This window comes from Salvia hispanica, chromosome 1, assembly GCF_023119035.1.
Source record: "Salvia hispanica cultivar TCC Black 2014 chromosome 1, UniMelb_Shisp_WGS_1.0, whole genome shotgun sequence".
NCBI classification, from domain to species: domain Eukaryota; kingdom Viridiplantae; phylum Streptophyta; class Magnoliopsida; order Lamiales; family Lamiaceae; genus Salvia; species Salvia hispanica.
The window spans coordinates 8,854,950-8,875,471 of record NC_062965.1 but is presented as its reverse complement, the minus strand read 5'-3'; the positions used below and the strand labels follow the sequence as shown (position 1 = coordinate 8,875,471).

Sequence of the window (20,522 nt, the reverse complement as noted above, 5' to 3'; positions counted from 1 at the left end):
GGCTATAAATAAATACTTGGTGATTCAAAAATTATGTAAGGTCAACCATGTTTGACTCTTGTACGTCAATTTTATTGTTATTTTTTCCGGACCCTACAAAATGTTGTTTTAGCAACAACCTCCAAAAAGTTAGGAAATGGCACAACATAAATTGATGTGTAATCCACAATTTTTTCATCAACCTCTTATAGGGCAAAATAATGTGAAAAAATAATAAAATAAAATGCCAGTGGAGGAATCTAAGAGAAAGCTGGCCGTTGCGGGGCTAACCGCCATCCTCTTAGTGGCGGCAGTGATCGCGGTGGCGGTGGGGTCCTCCAAGGACGGCATAGACATAGCCACGAGCGGAGGCGACGCTGAGACCGGGCGCAACGGCCGCAGCATCAGCGCCTCGACCAAGGCCGTGCAGGCCATCTGCTCCCCGACGGCCTACAAGGAGACGTGCGAGGAGAGCCTCGCGGACGCCAACACCACGGACACGCGCCAGCTCATCGAGAGGGCCATCAACGTGACCGTGGCCAACGTCGAGGAGGCTCTCGAGAGCTCCACGCTGCTCCAGGAGGCCGCGAGGGATCCCGCGACCAAGGATGCTTTCAGAGTTTGTGAGGATGTTTTACATAGAGCCTCCGGGGACCTGAGGCGGACGGTCGGGAAGATGGCGGAGTTCGACTACATGAAGACGGACGCATTCGTGGCCGACCTCCGGACGTGGCTCAGCGCGGTGGTGACGAACCAGGAGACGTGCGTGGACGCGTTCGAGAATACGACCGGAGACACTAGTGAAAAGATGAAGAAGCTTCTGGAGACGGCGACGGAGCTGGCGAGCAATGGCCTGGCGATGGTGACGGAGCTCGCCACGGTGATCAGCTCGTTCAACCTTGGCAGCCTCGGCGACATGTTCGGCGGCAGCAGGAGGCTTCTGACGGCGGCGGAGGAGGAGAAGAGGAGGCTGGCTCAGGAGATTGACACGCTGGCGCCGGATATTTTGGTGGCGCAGGACGGGACCGGCCAGTTCGGGACCATCACGGAGGCTGTCGCGGCGGTGAAGAGCGACGCTGAGAATTCCACTGTGATCCATGTCAAGGCCGGCGTCTATAATGAGAATGTGTCGATTCCAAAGGGGAAGAACAAAGTTGTGATGATCGGAGACGGACCTGAAACGACTAAAGTCACCGGAAATAAAAGCTTTGCCGGTGGTGTTCCGACCTTCTACACCGCTACATTAGGTAATTAGTTTATTAATTAAACATTTTTCACTCACAAAATTCAAAGAGTAATTTGATTTGTTTTAGGGTAAACCAAAATATGGGCATATTCTACTCAAAAATCTAAAATAAAATTGATTGTTAAGTACCGTTAGAGCTACTTACCTACTCTATTTTGAATTTTATACTACCATTAGAGATGGTTTATACAATTTGCAACATATAAGACGTAATATGTTCCGAGATAGTCTCAAAAATGAAAATAGATTACTCCCTTCGTTCCATTAAAATTTGACATATTTTGACCCAGGCATAAGTTTTAAAAAATATAATGGAAAGTGAGTTAAAAAAGTTAGTAAAATATGAGTCTAGTTATATACTCCCTCCGTTCCATAGTAATAGGGGCGTTTTTCCATTTCCGTCCGTTCCATAGTAATGGAGTCATTTCACTTTTTTAGTAAAAATCAACACATTTTTCCACACCTACTTTACTCTCTCTTACTTTTTTCTATCTTCATCTCTCTACCTTTTTCATTTTCCACTTTATTCTCTCTTTTACTTAACTCACCTAACACAATTTTTCTTAATCTCCGTGCCGAAAAGTTTTGCCTCCATTACTATGGAACGGAGGGAGTATATTAGTTTTATAAAAGTAGGAATCATGTTCCACCAACTTTTTCAACTCAATTTCTATTACATTTCTTAAAATTCGTGTCGGATCAAAGTAAGACACATATTAGGGGACGGAGGGAGTATGATAAAAGTGAAATGTTGTGTGACGGGAAATGTAAATAAGTGCCTAACTTTGAGAGTGCATATAAAGGGAGTACTATTTAATTTTAAAAAATTCAATGATTCCACTTGTTCTTGCAGATGTAAACTCAGAAGATTTCATAGCCAAGGACATCGGATTTGAAAATACGGCCGGCGTCGATGGATATCAAGCTTTGGCACTGCGCGTCTCCGGCGATAGGGCAATATTTTACAACGTTAAGGTTGATGGGTATCAAAACAGTCTTTGTGCCGACGTATACCGCCAATTCTATAGCAACTGCACCATCACCGGCACCACCGACTTCGTCTTTGGAGACGCACTCGCCCTTTTCCAAAATTGCACATTCGTGGCCCGTACGCCCGGTGCGAACCGAGAGTCCGTGGTTTTCGCACAAGGCCGCAACGACTCCAATAGCAACAGCGTTTTCGTCGTCCAAAACGGACGCATAACGGCCGAACCGGCGCTTCTGGAAGTGCAACCGCCGGATCGGTCGTACCTTGGCCACCCGTGGAAACCGTACTCGCGGACCATCATCATGCACACGGAAATTGGCAATTTCATCAACCCGGTCGGGTGGTCGACATGGATCGGGAAGCTCGGCCTTAACACGTGTTACTATGGCGAGTACGAGAACACGGGACCCGGTTCCGAGACAAAGAACCGAGTTACGTGGCCGGGTATACGGAAAATCACCTCGGAAATAGCGAAGACTTGGACCGGGTCGGTAATATACGTCGATGATGGGTGGATTAAAAAATCTGGAGTTCAATACGAACCTAACTTAAAGGAGATTTAATTTTTATTCTTGTTTTTGTTATTGAATAGTTAGTTCTAACATACGTTGTTTAACCATGCGAAAATAATATTAGGTATTTGGCGGGAGTGATAAACGTGATTGATAAAAGGAAAAATAGCCCCTAAGATACATCGTGAAAAATGAAAATCAAATTCTAAATCTTTTTAATTTGATCGAATACCTGAAAGGTTATGAAAAACACGTAAAATAGAAATAAGTAAAATATCAATTTTTGAATGAATGAATGGTGGAATAGTAATTTATTGAACACGAGTAGTTCTTCTTTGAAATTATAATAATAATAATTATTATTATTATTTTATAAAATCTTATTGATTCCTTTATAATAGTTTTAAAGACATTAATGCAGAAAAATACTCCTATATAAATACTCCTCCTGTTACACAGTAGTGGAAGCATTTTGTTATTTTGGTGAGTTCCATAGTAGTGGAATCATTTACTCCATTCATCCATAATAATTCACCATTTGACCTAGCATGGGTTTTAAGAAATATAATAGAAAGTCTGTTGAAAAAGTTAGTGGCATGTGAGTCCTACTTTTATATATTAGTTTTTATAATAAAATGAGAGTGTAAATGAGTTAGTGGAATGTAAGGCCCACTACCAAAAATGCTATAAGTGAAAGGTGACAAATTTTTAAGAACGAACATAAAAGGAAATAGGTGACAAATTTTCAGAGACGGATGAAATACTTTTTAGTAAAGTCAACACATTTCATATCACTTACTTTACTATCTCATGGAGTACTTTATTTTCTCTTCATCCCTCTACCTTTTTCATTTCTTACTTTATTCTTTCTTTACTTCACTCACTCAATACAATTTTTCTTAAATCTCATGCCAAAAAAAATATCTCCACTTCTGCGGAACAAATAAAGTATAAATTAACAATAGTTAGTCATAGGAGTAATTTGAGCCCAAGATATAGATTAGCAAAGTTCAGTACAATTTACAAGGACGTCTACGATAGTTGAAATATCAACTCTCTCTTGTAGGCCTCAACATCCATTAATGAATATATCAGCAACATTCACTATATAGTGTAAATTTTACATCTCAATATCTATTCTGTACGTAGTCTGTAGGCCCTCAAAAAGAAGCAGTTCTCATTCCATGGTCGGAAAAGACATGCTTTCTTGTGTGTCAAATTTTGAGACACAGAGAATAAGACGAGCAAATGCAACATGAGGTCTTTAACTGTTGCAGAAGTGAATGTATTTTGCTCATCAATGAATAACTCTACGGCGTCTCTCAACATCGAAATGAATGTCCAACAAGTCAGTTATTCCAGCTTCAATTCTTTGGCCTATCTTAACAGGGCCTGCACCTTTAGGAGTACCTGCAGAGGGATACGATAATACGCATGATTTCGAGCACTTGAAGTAAAGAATCCCTAAGTAGATGCTGAATTTAACAGTTTCATCGAGACATAATTATTTTACATGGGATATGGACATTTATGTGATACTTCCTCCGTCCCATAAAAGATATCTCACTTTCCTTTTTAGTTTATCCCATTAAAGATATCATATTTCCATTTTTAGAAAAAGTTCTCTCTCACAATAATATAAATATTGTATTTTTTCTTTCCACCTAACGCACAAAACAAAACCTCCTAAAATCTTGTGCCATCCCACAAGTGTGACATCTTTTGTTGGACGGAGGGAGTAATAAACAGCAAACTGTTTCACGTTATGAGCATAACCTGTCAATATGACATCGCCTTCAAGAAGAGTGAAGAGAGAGCTGATGTGGCTAATCAAGAATGGGATCTTAAATATCATATCGCTCGTTGATCCTTTTTGCCGAATTTGTCCATCAACCTACAAAGAGAAGTTTTAATTAGAAGCAATAGAAATGAGGTAGGTTTAGTCTTAAGAATAAGGAACTAATAGTACTCAGCAAAAAAAATAGTACCTTCAACCAGAGTTCTACGTTGTGAGGGTCTGGCAACATGGATTTAGGCAACTGTGCAGATACAGTGTTGAAAAAATTAAATGAAAAGCATTTTACAACAAACAACTTCATAAATCTCATAAAGACAATTCATTCTTCAACTACAAACTCTTTTGCAACCAGTCTTTGAAACAAAACTACAACATTTGGTTCAGCTTGGAATAAAATCCATCAAACAACTAACATAAAGGGAAAAGGGAAAAGGGAAAATATATGTGGACATAAGGATCTGATTCAGTATGCTCCTATCCAGATATTATATCAGTACAACCTGAAAGCACATGGCACTTTTAAATCAAGAAATGGAAGACAAATTTATAAAGATGAGTTCTTACGATAGAGCTGATCGGGGTGAAGGTATCCTGCCCTTTAGCTGCAGACCACGGAAGACCTGCAGACTTTGGCGCAAAAGAAGATGGTGAAAAATATAAATGCACTTAAAAAGGACACAAAACTCACTTGTGCAATTTAATCCAAAAAGGAAGACAAAACCACAGATGTAATGACAGTTTCTATGAGGAATACATTATATTAAAACCTTAGCAACGGATTGGATCTCTCTAGCAGTCATATCCAAAGCAAGAGCATAACCTGAAACACAAGTGTCGGCGCGAAGAACAGAATCATAAGATAACTACTGAACGTCATGATGAAGAAAGATAAAACATAAATCAACCCAGGATACTGCTTTCCCTAATCGATCCCTACATTCGAGAAAGAATGGAGGAACAAAATGAGGGAATCATCCATAATTCCATATGGAAACTGGAGCCACCTATAGTTTCACAAATTCATAGCCCAATTCACAAATATTTCTACTTTAGATAGCCATCTCATGTGATCTAACCAAGTATACCAATCAGATACCCAACCAAATCACTCGACTATGCAGATTGCTTAATAGTGTGTTGGAAGGTAGAGAATGTGCATCAAAAATTGGAAAACGACATGTAATTGAGTGCAGAGCAAATGGGTAGAGAAAACTGTACAAACATAAATCCTAATTCCAATGTGAAAAATGCCACATGCGATCATTTCTTCCAATCTAATTCCTCCATATTACCACCAAATTGATCATTTTAGAGAAGCAGGAATTATAGCATACAATAAACTCGAATTTGATGAGATTAATATCTATCAATACCTCCAACGTAGTCCATGGCAGTGACCTCGGGCACGTCACGGGCGCGTTGACTGATGACAACTGCCAGCTCGACCTCATGATCCAGCGCCTCCAGCGGCTCAGGCACCTCAATTTTACCCCCGTTCTCCAGAAACGACGTCGTCGGCTTCAGAAACAGCACCGGCTCCTTCAATCAAACATCCAAATGGCATCACGCATGATTTCAAACAAAAAATGCAGCTAGATCTGTAAAAAAAGGAAAAAAAGACCTTAGGAACAGCGTTTCCGAACTCCTTGGCGTGCGCGGCGTAGTTGCGGCCGACGCCGATGATTTTGGTTCCGACGGTTGGAATCGCCGAGGCTGACGTGGACATATTCCGGTGACATGGTGTTGTTTTGGTGGTTTGAATACTCCGAAAGAGTGTGCTGCGACTCAACGGCGGCGATAATCTCACCATCGAAGCACACATTTTTACGGCTTACTCTCACTATGGGGGAGATTGTACCATTTTGAAATAATAATTCAAAATATTTAAATTAAATGTGGCAAACAAATTTTCCAAGTTTCTCAATTTAAATTTTGTGAAAATATACAGTCAAAGTACATTTGTAAAACGTGACCAAAAATGAGGTGGGATTTATATTTTTTGTATGGTGAAATGAAATTAATGTATAAATATTGATAGATAATTCGACAAAACACATCCGGTCTTTGTACATTTATTGTTTATTTCAATAGGTCCGTCTTTGTACTTTTATATTCTTCCAATCCTTATTTGATGGAATCGTTAGAGCATCCGCAGCGGTAGCAGCTCAGCTGCTCGTCCGTCCGTGCCGCTGAGTACTCGTCCGTCCGTCCGCCGCTGAGCCTCGTCCGTCCGTGCCAGCGGCACGGCGCTGCTCTTAGCTAAGAGCACGTCTGTGCCGCTGAGCACCATTACGTGGCAGCTTCTGATTGGCCAACGGCATAGCCGTTGATAATTTCATTTTTTTATTTTTATTTTTTAAAAAATTCAAAATTTATTTTAAAAAATGTTTTTAAATAAAAAATATATATTTTCCCACTTTCCAAAAAAATATATCCATTTTCTACCCACTTTTAATTTATTTTTCAATTTTTTTCCCCAAAATTCACATTTTCATCTATAAATACCCCCACTCCAACACAAAAAAAATCACATTCTCATCTATTATCTATTCTATCATCATCTACATTCTCTCATCTTTTTTCCTCATACTCTATCATCTAAATTCTCACCACACTACACAATGTCCGGCTCCGGCGATCACCCCTCCGGCAATCGCGGTTGGAACCACGATTGGTTCGACTCCGAGGCCGGATATAGTCCGGAAACTCAATTTACGGCCCCTCCTCAAACCCAAGGTTCGCAAGCTCCGGGTGGCTACCGTCCTTACCCGTTGCACGACCTAAACGCCCCCGGGTTCGGGTGGGCACCCGAACCTGGATCGGGAGGGAGCAGCCAGCTCTACTCCTACTCCTACTTCTGTTCCTACTCCTCCTGTTCGTGGCACCCGCACCCCGTACACTCCGGGTGAGATGATGGCGATGTTCAAAGCCTACTTGGCAGTCTCCGAAGATCCGGACGTCGGCACGAACCAAACCGGGGAAACTTATTGGTGGCGCATCACTCGCCTCTACAATGAAACCCGGCCGACGGGAACCATATATCGCAATGATAGTATGGTTCGCAATTGCATCTTCAGATGCAACGAGGCAATCGGGAAGTTTCAGGGGATTTACCTCCAGGAAGAGCGGTCGGTGGGGAGCGGCACGAACGAGCTCGACATCATCACCGCCGCCTTGGCGGCATACCAACGGGAGGATTTCAAACCGTTCAAGTACCTCGATTGTTGGCAGGAGGGGCGCCAACATCCGAAGTATAGGGGCGGCATAGCAGCATCCTCCTCCAGCTCCTCCAGCAAATGGTCCGGGTCGGTTGCCTTATCCGACGGCGTCTCCGATGATGTGGCTACCCCGAACATGCCGGAGCTAAGGCTCGCTCGCCCGCAAGGAAAAGAAGAAGGCGGCCAACCGCGGATGACTCCGCCTTGACTCCAACTTGCAACACCATGAACAAATGATCTTGGGGTCTCGGATGACTCCCGAGGCAATGATGGGGTCTCAAGAGGCAATAGAGGACTAGTCTTCCACGTGTGTAATTTTTAATTTCTAGGATTTTAATTATGTATTTTTTATTTTCTAGGATTTTAATTATGTATTTTTATTTTTTAGTATTTTAATTATATAATTTTTTATTTTTTAGGATTTTAATTATGTAATTTTTATTTTTTAATGTATTTTTATAATGTAGAAATGTTTTTAATAATTGGAGTATTTAAATTGAATAATAGAATGGTGGGACCCTTGAGCTTGTCCTTAGCTAAGAGCACGGATGTGGGTGTTGTGCTCTTAGCTAAGGATAAGGAGTAAAAGTGGGTCCGGGCCCACCTCCGTGCTCTTAGCTAAGAGCACGGATGGGGATGCTCTTAACTTTTCCGTTATAAAATAACACATCATATATTAATTACTCTCTCCGTCCCGTTGTAGTAGTCTCGGTTGAGTCGGGCACATGTTTTAAGAAAAAAGTGTTTGAGTTTGTAATAAATAAATATTGTAGTGTATGTTGGGACCCTGTATGTTGGGACCCACTTTTAATTGAGTGTCAAATAAATAAATGTTGTAGTGGATGTTGGGACCCACTTTTAACACTTTGTAGGTATTTTTTATTAATTTATCTCAACCGGGACTCCTAAAGCGGGACGCCCAAAATTGATCAACCGGAACTCCTAAAGCGGAATGGAGGAAGTATTTGAATATATTTCACCTAATATCCTAGTTGGGAAATATGAACATAACATAAATATAAAAAAAAGACAAAAATAAAAACAAAAACAAAAAAAAAAAACTAAAGGATTCCAAATCGTTAAAAGAAATTTGATTGTTTGATTATATGATGTGTTATTTCATAACGGAGAAATTAACGGTTCTGTCAAATAAGGATTGGAATATATCGAATACAAAAGTACAAGGACTTACTAAAACAAAAAAATTGTACAAAGACCTATTGAAATAAACAATCAAAGTACAAGAACTTAAGGATGTGTTTTATCTAGATAATCCAATCAAACCGTAACTTATTGTTTTTTTTTCCTGTTTCTTCTTCATTACAATCGACAACACTATCAAGAATTTATAAAGAAAAAAAAACGAATGAAAAAATTGAAAACATGAGAGTGTTTTTAGCTCGCCAAATATTTCTAGACCCTTCACTTTAACATATTTGATGGATAAAAGGGAGATAGTAAATCATCAATAAAGGATGACATATTTGATGGATAAAGGGGAGACAGTAAATCATCAATAACGGACGAGTTAAATAGAGGGTTAAAGTTAATAAATTATTTTGAGACGTCATTTTTATTACTTCCTCCGTCCGTCATTAAGAGTTTTTGTCATTTTTTTGCACCCGTTTTAGAGAAATGATAAAGTAAGTAAGAGAATAATGTTGACAAGAGTCTTCTCAACGTTATTCTCTCTCTTATTTTACCATTTCTCTACTTTAACTAATTTTTATCATTTTTATAAAACAGGTGCGCAAAAGTGACTGGGACTCCTAATGACGGACGGAGGGAGTATCTCTTAAAAACATAAAAGATAAAATGTTAGTAGTTAGTTTTTTTTTTCTTTTTGAATTTACCTTCCTATTTTTGTTTTTTTTTCTAGAAGATATAATTACCTTTTAGAAATTTAAACGAAAAATATACATTCTCAATTTATCTTTACTATTAGAGCATCTCTAAGAACATCTCTAAGCGAAAGGATAAATGGAGAGGTGAAGAAAAATAAATACTATATTTCCTTTTCTTCATATAATTTCATGCTCAAACAGAAAGGGTATGTGAGAATGTATTATACCTTCTTTCATTTTGAAAAGGTATCTTTACCTCTTTTTAGTAGAAAAGGTAAAAAGTTAGTTACTCCCTCCATTTCTTAAAAATAGCAACTCTTTCTTTTTTAGTCCGTTTCTTAAAAATAGCAACTTTCAAACTTTCCACTTTTAAAAAATCTTTACACCCTTATACATCAATTTATTTACCACTTATACCACTACAATTAACAACTTTAAGTGGGCCCCATAATCCGGTAACATTAATTCTATTACCGTTTTCTCTTCATTTCTCCTACTTTACCAAAAAAAATTTCTCTCTCTTACTTTACCAATTTTTCTCTCCTTCTCTCTTACTTTACCAAATTTTGCATTAAAACCCGTGCTGTTTCAAATGTCCCTATTTTTAAGAAACGGAGGGAGTATTTTTATTTGTCTTTTCAATTTACTTTCTTTCCTTGGAGTCCATTACTTTTTAAGATGGTATAATAACCTTTTTGAGAAGGTAAATATAAATTATACCTTCTCAATATACCTTTGCCCCTTGGAAATGCTCTAAGAACATCTCCAACAAGAAAAGGTATTTGAAAGAGGTATATCATCTATTTACCTTCTCAAAAAGTGGAATATACCTTTCAAAAAAGAATTACATTCCAAAGGAAAAATGTATATAGAAAAGTAAATTATTTATTAAAAATAACATAATAGTACCAAATGTATTAAAAAATATACCTTCTCAAATTCCTCCCCCCATGGAGAATGGATTTACATGAAAAGAAGGCAAATATGGTAGTTATAAGATTTTACATGTTTATTAATGGAGAAGTAAAGATACATCTTTAAAATAGGAAAAATGTGTAATACCTTCTCAAATACCTCTCCCATTGGAGAATAATTTTTCATGAAAAAAGGTAAATATGGTAGTTATATGACTTTACCTCTCCATTTATCTCTCCCTTTGGAGATGTTCTAAAAGGAAGAGACAAATGGGAAGGTAAAGTATGATAAATGCCAAATTGACTTTTTTTTTAATGAAAAATCAATCTCTAAGGGGAAAAGTAAATGAGAAAGTATTTTACATTTTTCCACTTTGAGAGTATCTTTATCTTGATGGGGTTTGTATACTAAAAGATGTTTCCAGCGTACCTTTTGCATGTATACGAGAAACGTCACGTCCACTTGTTCACCTAATTATGAGAATACATAATATTATATAATGATTTATTTATTGAAATATAATAAACAAGTCTAAGGATTCTTACTAAGAAGGTTAAAGTAGAGAAATCTGATGATTCCACATGGGTTTTCCAGTAGGGAATTTGACCAGATCTAGTAAGAAGAAAAACAAATTCACAACATAGATTGGTTTGGCTACCTATTGGTATGGTTGCAGCGTTTGTGATAATTCTCTCTTACCTAAGAAAAGATTAGTAACACTGGCGTGGTAAAACATTGAAAGGATCTAATACGAAATGTATTCTTTATTGCCAGGGGCGGAGGGAGGGTTGGGCCGGGGGGGGCCCATGGTCCCCCCACTAATTTTTTAAAAAACCTAGGGGTATTTTAGTAATTTCACATTAATTATAATTTATAATATATATAATATTAAAGATAGATTTCAGCAAAATTATACTCCCTCCATCCACGAATATGAGTCTCGTTTTTCTATTTTAGTCCGTCGGCGAATAGGAGTCCCGGTTCACTTTTACCTGATAATAGGGTCTCACCTTCCACTAACTCATTCCTCTCACATTTCATTTAAAACTAATATATACAAGTGAGACCCTTATTCCACTAACTTTTTTCCACTCACTTTTCTTAACATTTCTTAAAACCCGTGCCGCCCATAAATGGGACTCCTAATGGCGGACGGAGGGAGTACTCTACAAATCGTTTCCTTTTAATTACTCCTTCTTTAGTGTAATCTGAAATCTAGTTATATAAAACTAGGTATATTTTAAAACTCAAATATAATTCAATTGATTTTTCTGCATGTGTTGTTTTTTGTTTGGCTGCAACAATTATATAAATTGAGACCTAAATAATCATATTCAAGCTCTAAATTGGTACACATAAAATTCAAATGGGAAGAAAGAAGATAGGTTATGTAATTCAATGGCTACGGCGGTTCTGTGTTGGAATTCTTTAACCCCTATTTTTAATTTGACGTGTATGTATTAATAGTTTTATACTATTTGATTTGTGACAACAACATTTTAGATTTGAGCATATTGTATATTTTGTTTACTCTTTATTCTTTTAGTTGTAAAGCATAAGATGAACTTTATCCTTTTTTGTGTATGATTTATATTTTGCAAACTTAATCAGTGTTGACTATTTTTGTAGGTATATGGATCGTTATTTCAAGAAACTTACTTCCGTTAATTCTTCATCAGTTGAATGATTGCTTAGTTCCTTATATGGAAAAGGATGTGTTTGTTAAAGTTACCAATGAAACTATTATGCAGCAATTTCAGAAGATGAAGAATAGAAGACAAATGTATGATGTAATTACATTTAACTTTACATTTTGAACCTTATAATTTAATTTATGTAAATTTTTTTAAATTTAATTTTGGACCCCCCATCATGAAATTTCTGGCTCCGCCACTATTTATTGCTATCTACCGAAAGGATATATTTCAGAAATTTTAGTATTTTCTAGTCTATGAAATTAACATTAATATTGTTTATTTAATCAGACGCATAGGAGAGTTTTTCGTAACTCAAACATGATATCTTGGATGGTAGTAATTGAATAACATGAAGGTATTGGAATATTATTTCATAGAATTCGCATGCCCAGTGTGGTGTGATTAAATCTCCAAGATGTGTTTGAAAAAGTAATTTATTATTCAGAAATCTACGCAGTTGGAATTTTATTCCATGAATAATAAATAGAGTTTCAAACTAGAAAAACTCTTTGGATAATTAATTTTATTCAAGTCACATAACAGACAAAAGAATTAAATTGATGGATTAAGTAATCTTAAAAGCGAGAAATATTATAAAATAAAATAGAACCCAAGTTATTCGTAATTTGATGATTTAGATGGGAGTCCAATATTATTATTTAGTGGAACAAAATAATATTCTATTGATAATATATTCAATCATGAGCTAATTGATTTAATTAGATATTTATCTAATGGGTGAGCCCAATATCTAATCACTCCAAGGATCCCCATTCTAGCTCAACAAGTCTTCTTATAAACAGTGAGTGACATGGAAACTCTAGCACACATAACACACAAGACAACACTCCTAACCCTAACCCTAGCCGCCATAATCGGCGCCTCTCTCTCTCCCTCATTGCCTTGATTTTCATGCCCTTGCACAAAGGGACAACACGATCTCGCGTTTTGTGTTGGATTTCCTAAATCTCATCTCACTTTTATTGATTCTTTGAGATCACCCACACGGATGAATAATTAAGGATGTGGGAATAATGTGGAAGATTCGTGGTCGATAAATCAAGGACCACTGAGAGTTGCAGCTAGCAACGTCAATCCTTCAATGGATCAAGAGGTAATAAACGAATCTACATCAAATTTCCTTTTGCATGTGTTTATCTATAGATCTAAAATATTTGCATGAAATTGGAATCGAATGCATAATCACCTAAATAGATCCGTAAGAATCTGTTTGTTTTTCGTGTCTTCCGTTGCAGTAAACCCATCATACCTCTCCATCAAAGAGAAGGTAAAAGAAAAATCTGTTTTTGTTTTTGTTGACGGGATATAAATAAGCCAACAAAATCTCAACAACAAAATTGAGCATATTTTGAAATTGGTTGTTGATTATGAAATTAATTCCATCAACCAACAACAAACAAAATACCATTAAATTTCAACCCTTAAATTTTTGAGAAAAAAAAAACAATAAGAACCATTAAAGTCTTTCCTTATTCACTTTTGCTCCCAAAGCCATGTAATTCATTTCAATATCAAGCAAAAATAAAATAAAAAAATCAAAGATACAAATCTAAAAAAGAAGACAGTGAAAAGAGATTTGTGTTTTGAGGGATTAAGATAGTGCATCGGTTCTTTGTTTGAATGCTTGGGATTAAATATTAGAGAGCAAAGAATTGGTTTCATGTAGAACAGGCTTCGATCATTTTATTTAGTTTATTTATGTCTGTTTTATGTTTAGATATTTTTTTTAACACTTTTTTATTTGGAGTTGGTTATTTTTTGAGAATGTATATACTCCTTCTGTCCCATTAGAAATAAAACGTTTTCCTTTTTAGGTTGTCTTAATAAATTTAAAACGTTTCTTAAAATGGAAACAACACTCTCTCTATTTTTTTCTTCTCTCTTACTTTACTCTCTATTCATTAACTCACAAAACACCACTGCATAAAATCCTGTGCCGAAAAGCAAATGTTGCATATTTATTGGGACGAAGAGAGTATTTCACTTTTTGAAAAGGTAAATATATGATATATCCTTCATTTATATTTCCTTCTTGGAGATGCTCGTAGAGGTATTTGAGAAAACATTATACATATTTCATAAAAATCATTCTTCAAGAGAAGAGATATTTGAGAAGGTATTAAACCTTCTTCAATTTTTAAAAAGTATGTTTACATCTTCTTCAAAAAAGTTAGTTATTTTTTGTTTGTCATTCAATTTTACATTCTTCTCTTGAAGTTCATTAAGGTAAATGAGAAATATACCTTCTCAATTTACCTTTCCCCATTAGAAATGCTCTTAAAGATGATTTTAGGGCACCACAACGGCCGCCCTTCATGTCTTTTAATTATTCATGAAACTTACACCACTTTTTATCTAATCCCTAATTTAAAGGACGACACTTCCAACCATTCATCCTTAACCATACTTTCCCTTTAATATTTATGGAGTCCCACTATTTCATTTCTACAATTAAATAAAATACATCTCGATAATAAAACTTCATTAAAAACAAATTAAAAATTACATTAAACATGAAATACTACCCCCATCTCACATTAAGTGTCATATTTAGTGTGGACGCGGATTTTAAAAAATGTAAGAAAAGTGAGTTGAATAAATTAATGGAGTATGAGTCTCACTTATATATATTAGTTTATAATAAAATGTGAGTAGAAATGGTTGGTGAAATGCGTGGTCTACTTACCATTTATGGTAAAAGTGAAATATGACTCTTATTATGAGAATGACAAAATGTGACATTTAATGTGGGACAGAGGTAACTCTAATATGGAAATAACATTATTTCTATTTTTTCTATTTTTTAATATTTGGTGGATTAAGCAAGTAATCTTTGTCAAACTGAAGAGATGTCAAGTTATGGCCACATAAGTTGCAAGCTGATTATCTTTATACGACTAATTTAATTCATAGTTGCTCCACAATTTATTGTTAGTTTTCACGTCAGCCAACCCACTCCACATACACAACACACTAAAAACAGAGCCACCGAAAATGACACAAGAGGGCAGCCGAGGTCCGCCCCACGCCGCCGTCCTCGTAGCAGTGGTGGCCGTGGTGATGGTGTTGCCGTCACTCATCGGTGATCAATGCGAAGCTGTAGGAGAATTCGCAGCTGAGCTGCTCACCCCCCTCGCCCTCCTCGTCCTCGCCATAAGCCTCATCTTCGCTATCCGCTTCATCTCCTAAGATGCCGCCAATCCAAGCAGAGGATGTCGGAGAGATCCTTTTCCGGCGCCGCGGAACACTATCACGGTGAGGACAAGGCAGAGAGGACTGTGAGCTTGCCGTTGCGCACAAACCACTTCAGCTGGATAACTGGCGGCTCCAACTACCGTTCAAGTCCGAATTCGAGAATTGGGAGGTTTGTTACTATGCAATTTTTCCAGATTTTTTAGTGGCTCAGGATTTGTGATTTTTGATTAAAAATAGGATGCTGGATAATACTCACTCCGTACCGGAATAGGAGTTCTATTTAGTTATGGCACGAGTTTTAAGAAATGTAAACAAAAGTGAGTTGAATAAGTTAGTGGAATATGAATCTCATTTATATATATTAGTTTTATAATAAAATGTGAGTAGAATAAGTTGGTAGAATGTGAGGCCTACTTACCATTTATGGTAAAAGTGAAATAAGACTCTTATTGTGGGACGGACCGAAATGGTAAAACATGACTCTTATTGTGGGACGGATGGAGTATTGGAGATGAGTTTTTCGAAACGGGGAATAATTGTGTCCGTGGAGAAATGTTTGAATTCAAAGTTCACCTATTTATGTGATACAGACATAGACTTTTATTTTACTCCGGAAGGGAGATGATAATCTATGTGTATAATTATTTAGCTTATTTTATATATTCCTTCCGTCCCATTAAAAACAAAACATTTGTTTTTCAACACAGGATTTTATACACTGTTGTTTTGTGAGTTGATGAGGCATGACTTGACAAATGACAAATTTAGGGTTAAGTTTGAATTGTGGAACCAATGCTACTATTATGCTGAATTCGATCCATATGTTTATGTCGATTTGTATGCTGAATTTGATTTGTGGAATTCGATTTGTATGTTTTCATTTATACTACTTGTATGTTTGTGATAAGTCGTTTGTGATACATCCTGGGTAAGAGATTGCAAAGATAGAAGAGAAACAATCAGAATTAGAGGAATTCCAAGTCACGCCTCCAGCGCACCACGTAGGACAAGTTTGTGTTGGAAATCTATCAGGATCGGATGAGAAATTTACATTGTCCGATAAAGTTCATGACTTTTCATGCAACATTTAAAGTTCACGGAAAAAACCAAACTATATTGAAAGTTCATGACGTTACATACGCTTTCCTCACTAATTAATCTCATTCTCTCTGGCTGAAACACCTCCCTAGCACCTCAACTATGAATTTTCTTTCAAATAATTTTTTCAATATGTATTAATACATTATCCTATCTAATTGATGCTTCTATTAGGTTCTCATCCTCCAATTGATTTACTCTTCAACCATCATGTCTGCTGTCAATGGCGGATCCAGAAATTAAATTTCGTGGGGTCGAACTATATTATAAATAAATATTTTAATTATATTAATTATTTTTATAAAAATATATTTTAATATCAATAATTCATACGAGCATGGATATTTTTAAAACAACATACTCCCTTAATCGCAACCCTTGGGTACAAATTTTAAGAAAATGATGTTTAGAGAATTAAGTGAAAAAATAAATAAAGTAGAAAAAGAGTTAAAGTACAAAAGCAACTAGATATATAAAGTAAAAGAATAATTATGTTATATTTTACTAAAGAAAACAATGATTTACGATAGTTGTGACGTCTAGAAAAGAATACGAGTCGCTTATGGTGGAATGAAATGAGTGTACTTTTTTTTGTCACATTCCAAATTTTTAAAAATTAAAAATAATTTGAATATGAATAAAGGAGGTTGAAAGTTTAAATTTTAAAACTAAAATTAGAAGAAATTAAGAAATATTTACTTCATATTATAAGTATGAGTATATTTAAGATAAGTTTATTTAGTGATAATATATATATAAAAAAAAATACTCCCTTCGTCCCTAAAGAGTGAACATTTGATTCGGAATGAGTTTTAATATATAATTGAAAGAGTAAGAGAGAAACAAAAGGAAAAGTTTTTTTAAAGTATTGTTAGTGGGGAATGAGTCTCACCTCATTAGAAAATTCATATCAGGGACGACAGACTAAAAAAAAATAGTTCATACTTTTCGGGGACGAATGGAATACATAACATTAATTAAAATTATTAAACAAGAATATACGTTTAATGGGACTTCTGGGAATTATTACAATAAAGAGAAAAAAATTTCAAAGGCCATTTTACAATTAGATGTAGTAGTACATAATTCAAGATTTGTAATCTTTCCAAATTAGCAAATTATGGGTACATTTTTGTTGATGCCATTTAATTCTAATTTCTAGGTCCCTATGTAAATATGTAAATATTTGGAAGAAAAAACAATAATGACAACTCCCTTCTCTCTCCTCACCCATATTGAGAAACCCATTTTGTTTTCTCTCTCTTCTGAAAAAAAATCGAATACCTCTTTTTCTTTCTCTACATTTCTTCATTCTCAACATCCGCCGCATCTGCCATCTCGCCACTGCCAGATTCCAGACTTGGTCTTGCCTCAATTCCTTTCTTTCTCTAGGCTCGGTCTCATATCACATTGCGTGAGGTGGGGGCGGAGACGCGAACGCCGTAGGGTCGGAGGTCGAAGAAAGGAGCTTTCCGGCGGTACTGCGGGGCAGGGTGGTGGGGTCGGCCGACCCCACTCGACCCCACCTGGATCCGCCACTGTCTGTTGTGCTGTCAAGCTCCCTTCCTACTGCTTGGTTTTCAGGTGTTAACCCGGCAAGATGGATTTTAGATATTCAAGCATATTTTGATTATTACAAGTTCTCTAATGCCGATCGGCTGTTCTTTGTGAGGAGATTTTTGACCATCCAGCATCCACATGGCTCCACGAGTATCGAAGCTTGAATCCTAATTGCTCATGGCAAGAATTTCTGGATGCTGTTTATCATAACTTCTTTGATGAGGATGTCATCAATTTCGCTGAGATGACAAAACTTCTCAACAAAATGATGGAGACAGTTGCATAATTTGCCAAAAAAGAGGCCATTTCTTGTTCCATCATCGAGACTATTGCTAAAAACGATGATGAGTCAAAAACAAATGTCAAGTCTGATCCCATCATCGACGAGATAGTAAAAAATGACGATGAAGACCCACAAGCGCTGGACAAGGCAATGGCTACGGTTCCTCCAAAGTTCCATAGCCCAAAAATCTGTTTTGTGTTCATTGGGTACGTTACTAAAGAAGTCTAATTTCTGCTAAATGATGAAATTTTGATGGCAAACGATGATAAAAACAATGACAACGAGACAGAAGAGTATTTTAGTTAGAGTCTATTAGAAATCTTTATTGCTTCCTTCATCCGCCATTCGTAGTCCCATTTATGGGCGTCACGGATTTTAAGAAATGTTAAGAAAAATTGGTGAAAAAAAGTTAGTGGAATAGGAGTCCCACTTGTATATATTAGTTTTAAATGAAATGTGAGTGGAATTGGTTAGTGGAAGGTGGGACCCTATTACCATTTATGGAAAAAGTGAACCGGATCTCTTATTCGTGGACGGACTAAAATGGAAAAACGGGACTCCTATTCGCTGACAGAGGGAGTATTATTTATGGAATGAATTTAAGTTTGCTATTCACTTGAATTAATTACATCTTGTTATATCCAAGAGTGGTTTGGTTCAGAAACTTTATTTATTATTCATGAATGAATTCCAATCGACAATGTTTACTTGAACAATAATTTTTTTTTTCCGAACACCTTTTGGGAACATTATTAAAGGGGACTCTCTCGAGATTTGATTCATTGCAGTGACAATCCTAGCACGGCCAGACATTAATCATCCCTATCTAAATGCAATTAAAAATGCACTTTTTAATAAGAGAAAGTAGTGCACAATTAATATCACATGTCTAATGTTATATACAAAGATTTAAAAATAGCAATCACTAAAACCTCGTCTTTCAGTAAATAGCCATAAAAGACTAATCTGTCGTTAGATCCATTCATTGTTATACCATACCAGTGTTGTTGGTTTACTTATTAGGCAAGAAAACTTTCGAACTAACACTACAATCATTATCGATAGATAGCCAAAACTTATCTAGGTTGTAAAATTTAGTTTTATTTTTGCAAGATACGTACCGAGTCGCCTACAGTGATGAACATGTCCCCCACTTAATCAACAATGCAAAAGTCTCGTTCCCTTTAGACACTTAAAATACTTGTATAAATCTTTAAATAATAAGCAAACATAATATAATAAACTTAATTCTTTTCCTTTGGGTAAAAGCGAATTTGTACTTTACTGTACACAAGCAATCGTTCAACTCGAAACATGTTTTTTCAGTATTGCCTTCATTGTATGTTTGCTTTCTGAATTTTTCTGCATTTTGTTATTTTCATGAATTATTGCCTATCTTGTTCTTCATTTTTTTACAAATTTCTATTTTTGGGTGCTATTTTCGCTTTCTTATTGAGCAGGAGGTTTGCTGTAACCATTCTCATGTTGTGTTTAAAATTGATGTTAGATTTGACTTTTTTTAGAAGAAAATAATGTTAACTTGAATTCAGTTAGTTACTTGAATATAAAATATTTCCTTCATTTTGTTCATGTTGTAAGATTTTTAACTAGTAATTCAAAGGAAATTGGAAGTGGTCTCAAGTAGATGCTCAAATCGAAACGAATCAGCGGTTAACCACCGGTTGATAACTGGAACCGGCCTGGTGGTTCTGAAGCGCCGGACGGTTCGGTGGCTCACACAGTCTGGGCAGGTTCAATGAAATATAAAACGGGAACCGCCGGTTCAACGGTTAAACCTACAGTTCAAATAAAATTAAAAAAATATTTATCATTTATAAAAATTTAGAAATTAATTTTCACAAATAAATAATTACAATTACAAAATTATAAAAATCTCATAATAGCCCATTTTTATTTGTTGGACATATGAATTCTAAGATACTATTCTTGATTGTTTCCTTTTATAGAAACATCCTTAATTGTTTTATAGTATTTCACTTTCAATATAAGACAAAATATCCTAAATAAGTTTTTGAACAGTAAGCATGCCTAATGTCAAGCTCTCTAAGCGGCAGACATAGAAATTTACTTAGAGGGGACGAATATGTAATATAACTTCCAAGTAAGGGTCAATTTCATCAACCAACATTGTTTTTCATTTAAACCCA

At 36.1% G+C, this 20,522-nt stretch overlaps 2 protein-coding genes across 2 annotated transcripts; one reads left to right on the top strand and one right to left on the bottom strand.

Annotated features, from left to right (window-relative positions):
• The first annotated feature begins 570 nt into the window (after nt 1-570).
• On the top strand, nt 571-2,830 carry LOC125205698 (pectinesterase-like). Its single transcript, XM_048104767.1, has 2 exons — nt 571-1,226; nt 2,079-2,830. The coding sequence occupies exons 1-2, from the start codon at nt 656-658 to the stop codon at nt 2,774-2,776; spliced, it is 1,269 nt and encodes a 422-aa protein (XP_047960724.1). The 5' UTR covers nt 571-655; the 3' UTR covers nt 2,777-2,830.
• An 867-nt stretch (nt 2,831-3,697) lies between these two features.
• LOC125212698 (probable acylpyruvase FAHD1, mitochondrial) lies at nt 3,698-6,386 on the bottom strand. The gene is made up of 7 exons (XM_048112937.1): nt 6,145-6,386; nt 5,897-6,062; nt 5,291-5,343; nt 5,088-5,150; nt 4,714-4,764; nt 4,502-4,619; nt 3,698-4,135 (listed from the first exon to the last, which is right to left on the bottom strand). The coding sequence occupies exons 1-7, from the start codon at nt 6,343-6,345 to the stop codon at nt 4,023-4,025; spliced, it is 765 nt and encodes a 254-aa protein (XP_047968894.1). The 5' UTR covers nt 6,346-6,386; the 3' UTR covers nt 3,698-4,022.
• Between the last annotated feature and the right edge of the window lie 14,136 nt (nt 6,387-20,522).

Excerpts from the sequence above, each read along its gene's own strand:
- LOC125205698 (XM_048104767.1), top strand. The coding sequence starts at position 656 with ATGGCGGAGTTCGACTACATGAAGACGGACGCATTCGTGGCCGACCTC. Across the intron at positions 1,227-2,078 it reads CTTCTACACCGCTACATTAG|ATGTAAACTCAGAAGATTTC; the intron begins GTAATTAGTTTA and ends TTGTTCTTGCAG.
- LOC125212698 (XM_048112937.1), bottom strand. The coding sequence starts at position 6,345 with ATGTGTGCTTCGATGGTGAGATTATCGCCGCCGTTGAGTCGCAGCACA. Across the intron at positions 4,765-5,087 it reads TCACCCCGATCAGCTCTATC|TTGCCTAAATCCATGTTGCC; the intron begins GTAAGAACTCAT and ends GTATCTGCACAG. Across the intron at positions 4,136-4,501 it reads AGGCGATGTCATATTGACAG|GTACTCCTAAAGGTGCAGGC; the intron begins GTTATGCTCATA and ends ATCCCTCTGCAG.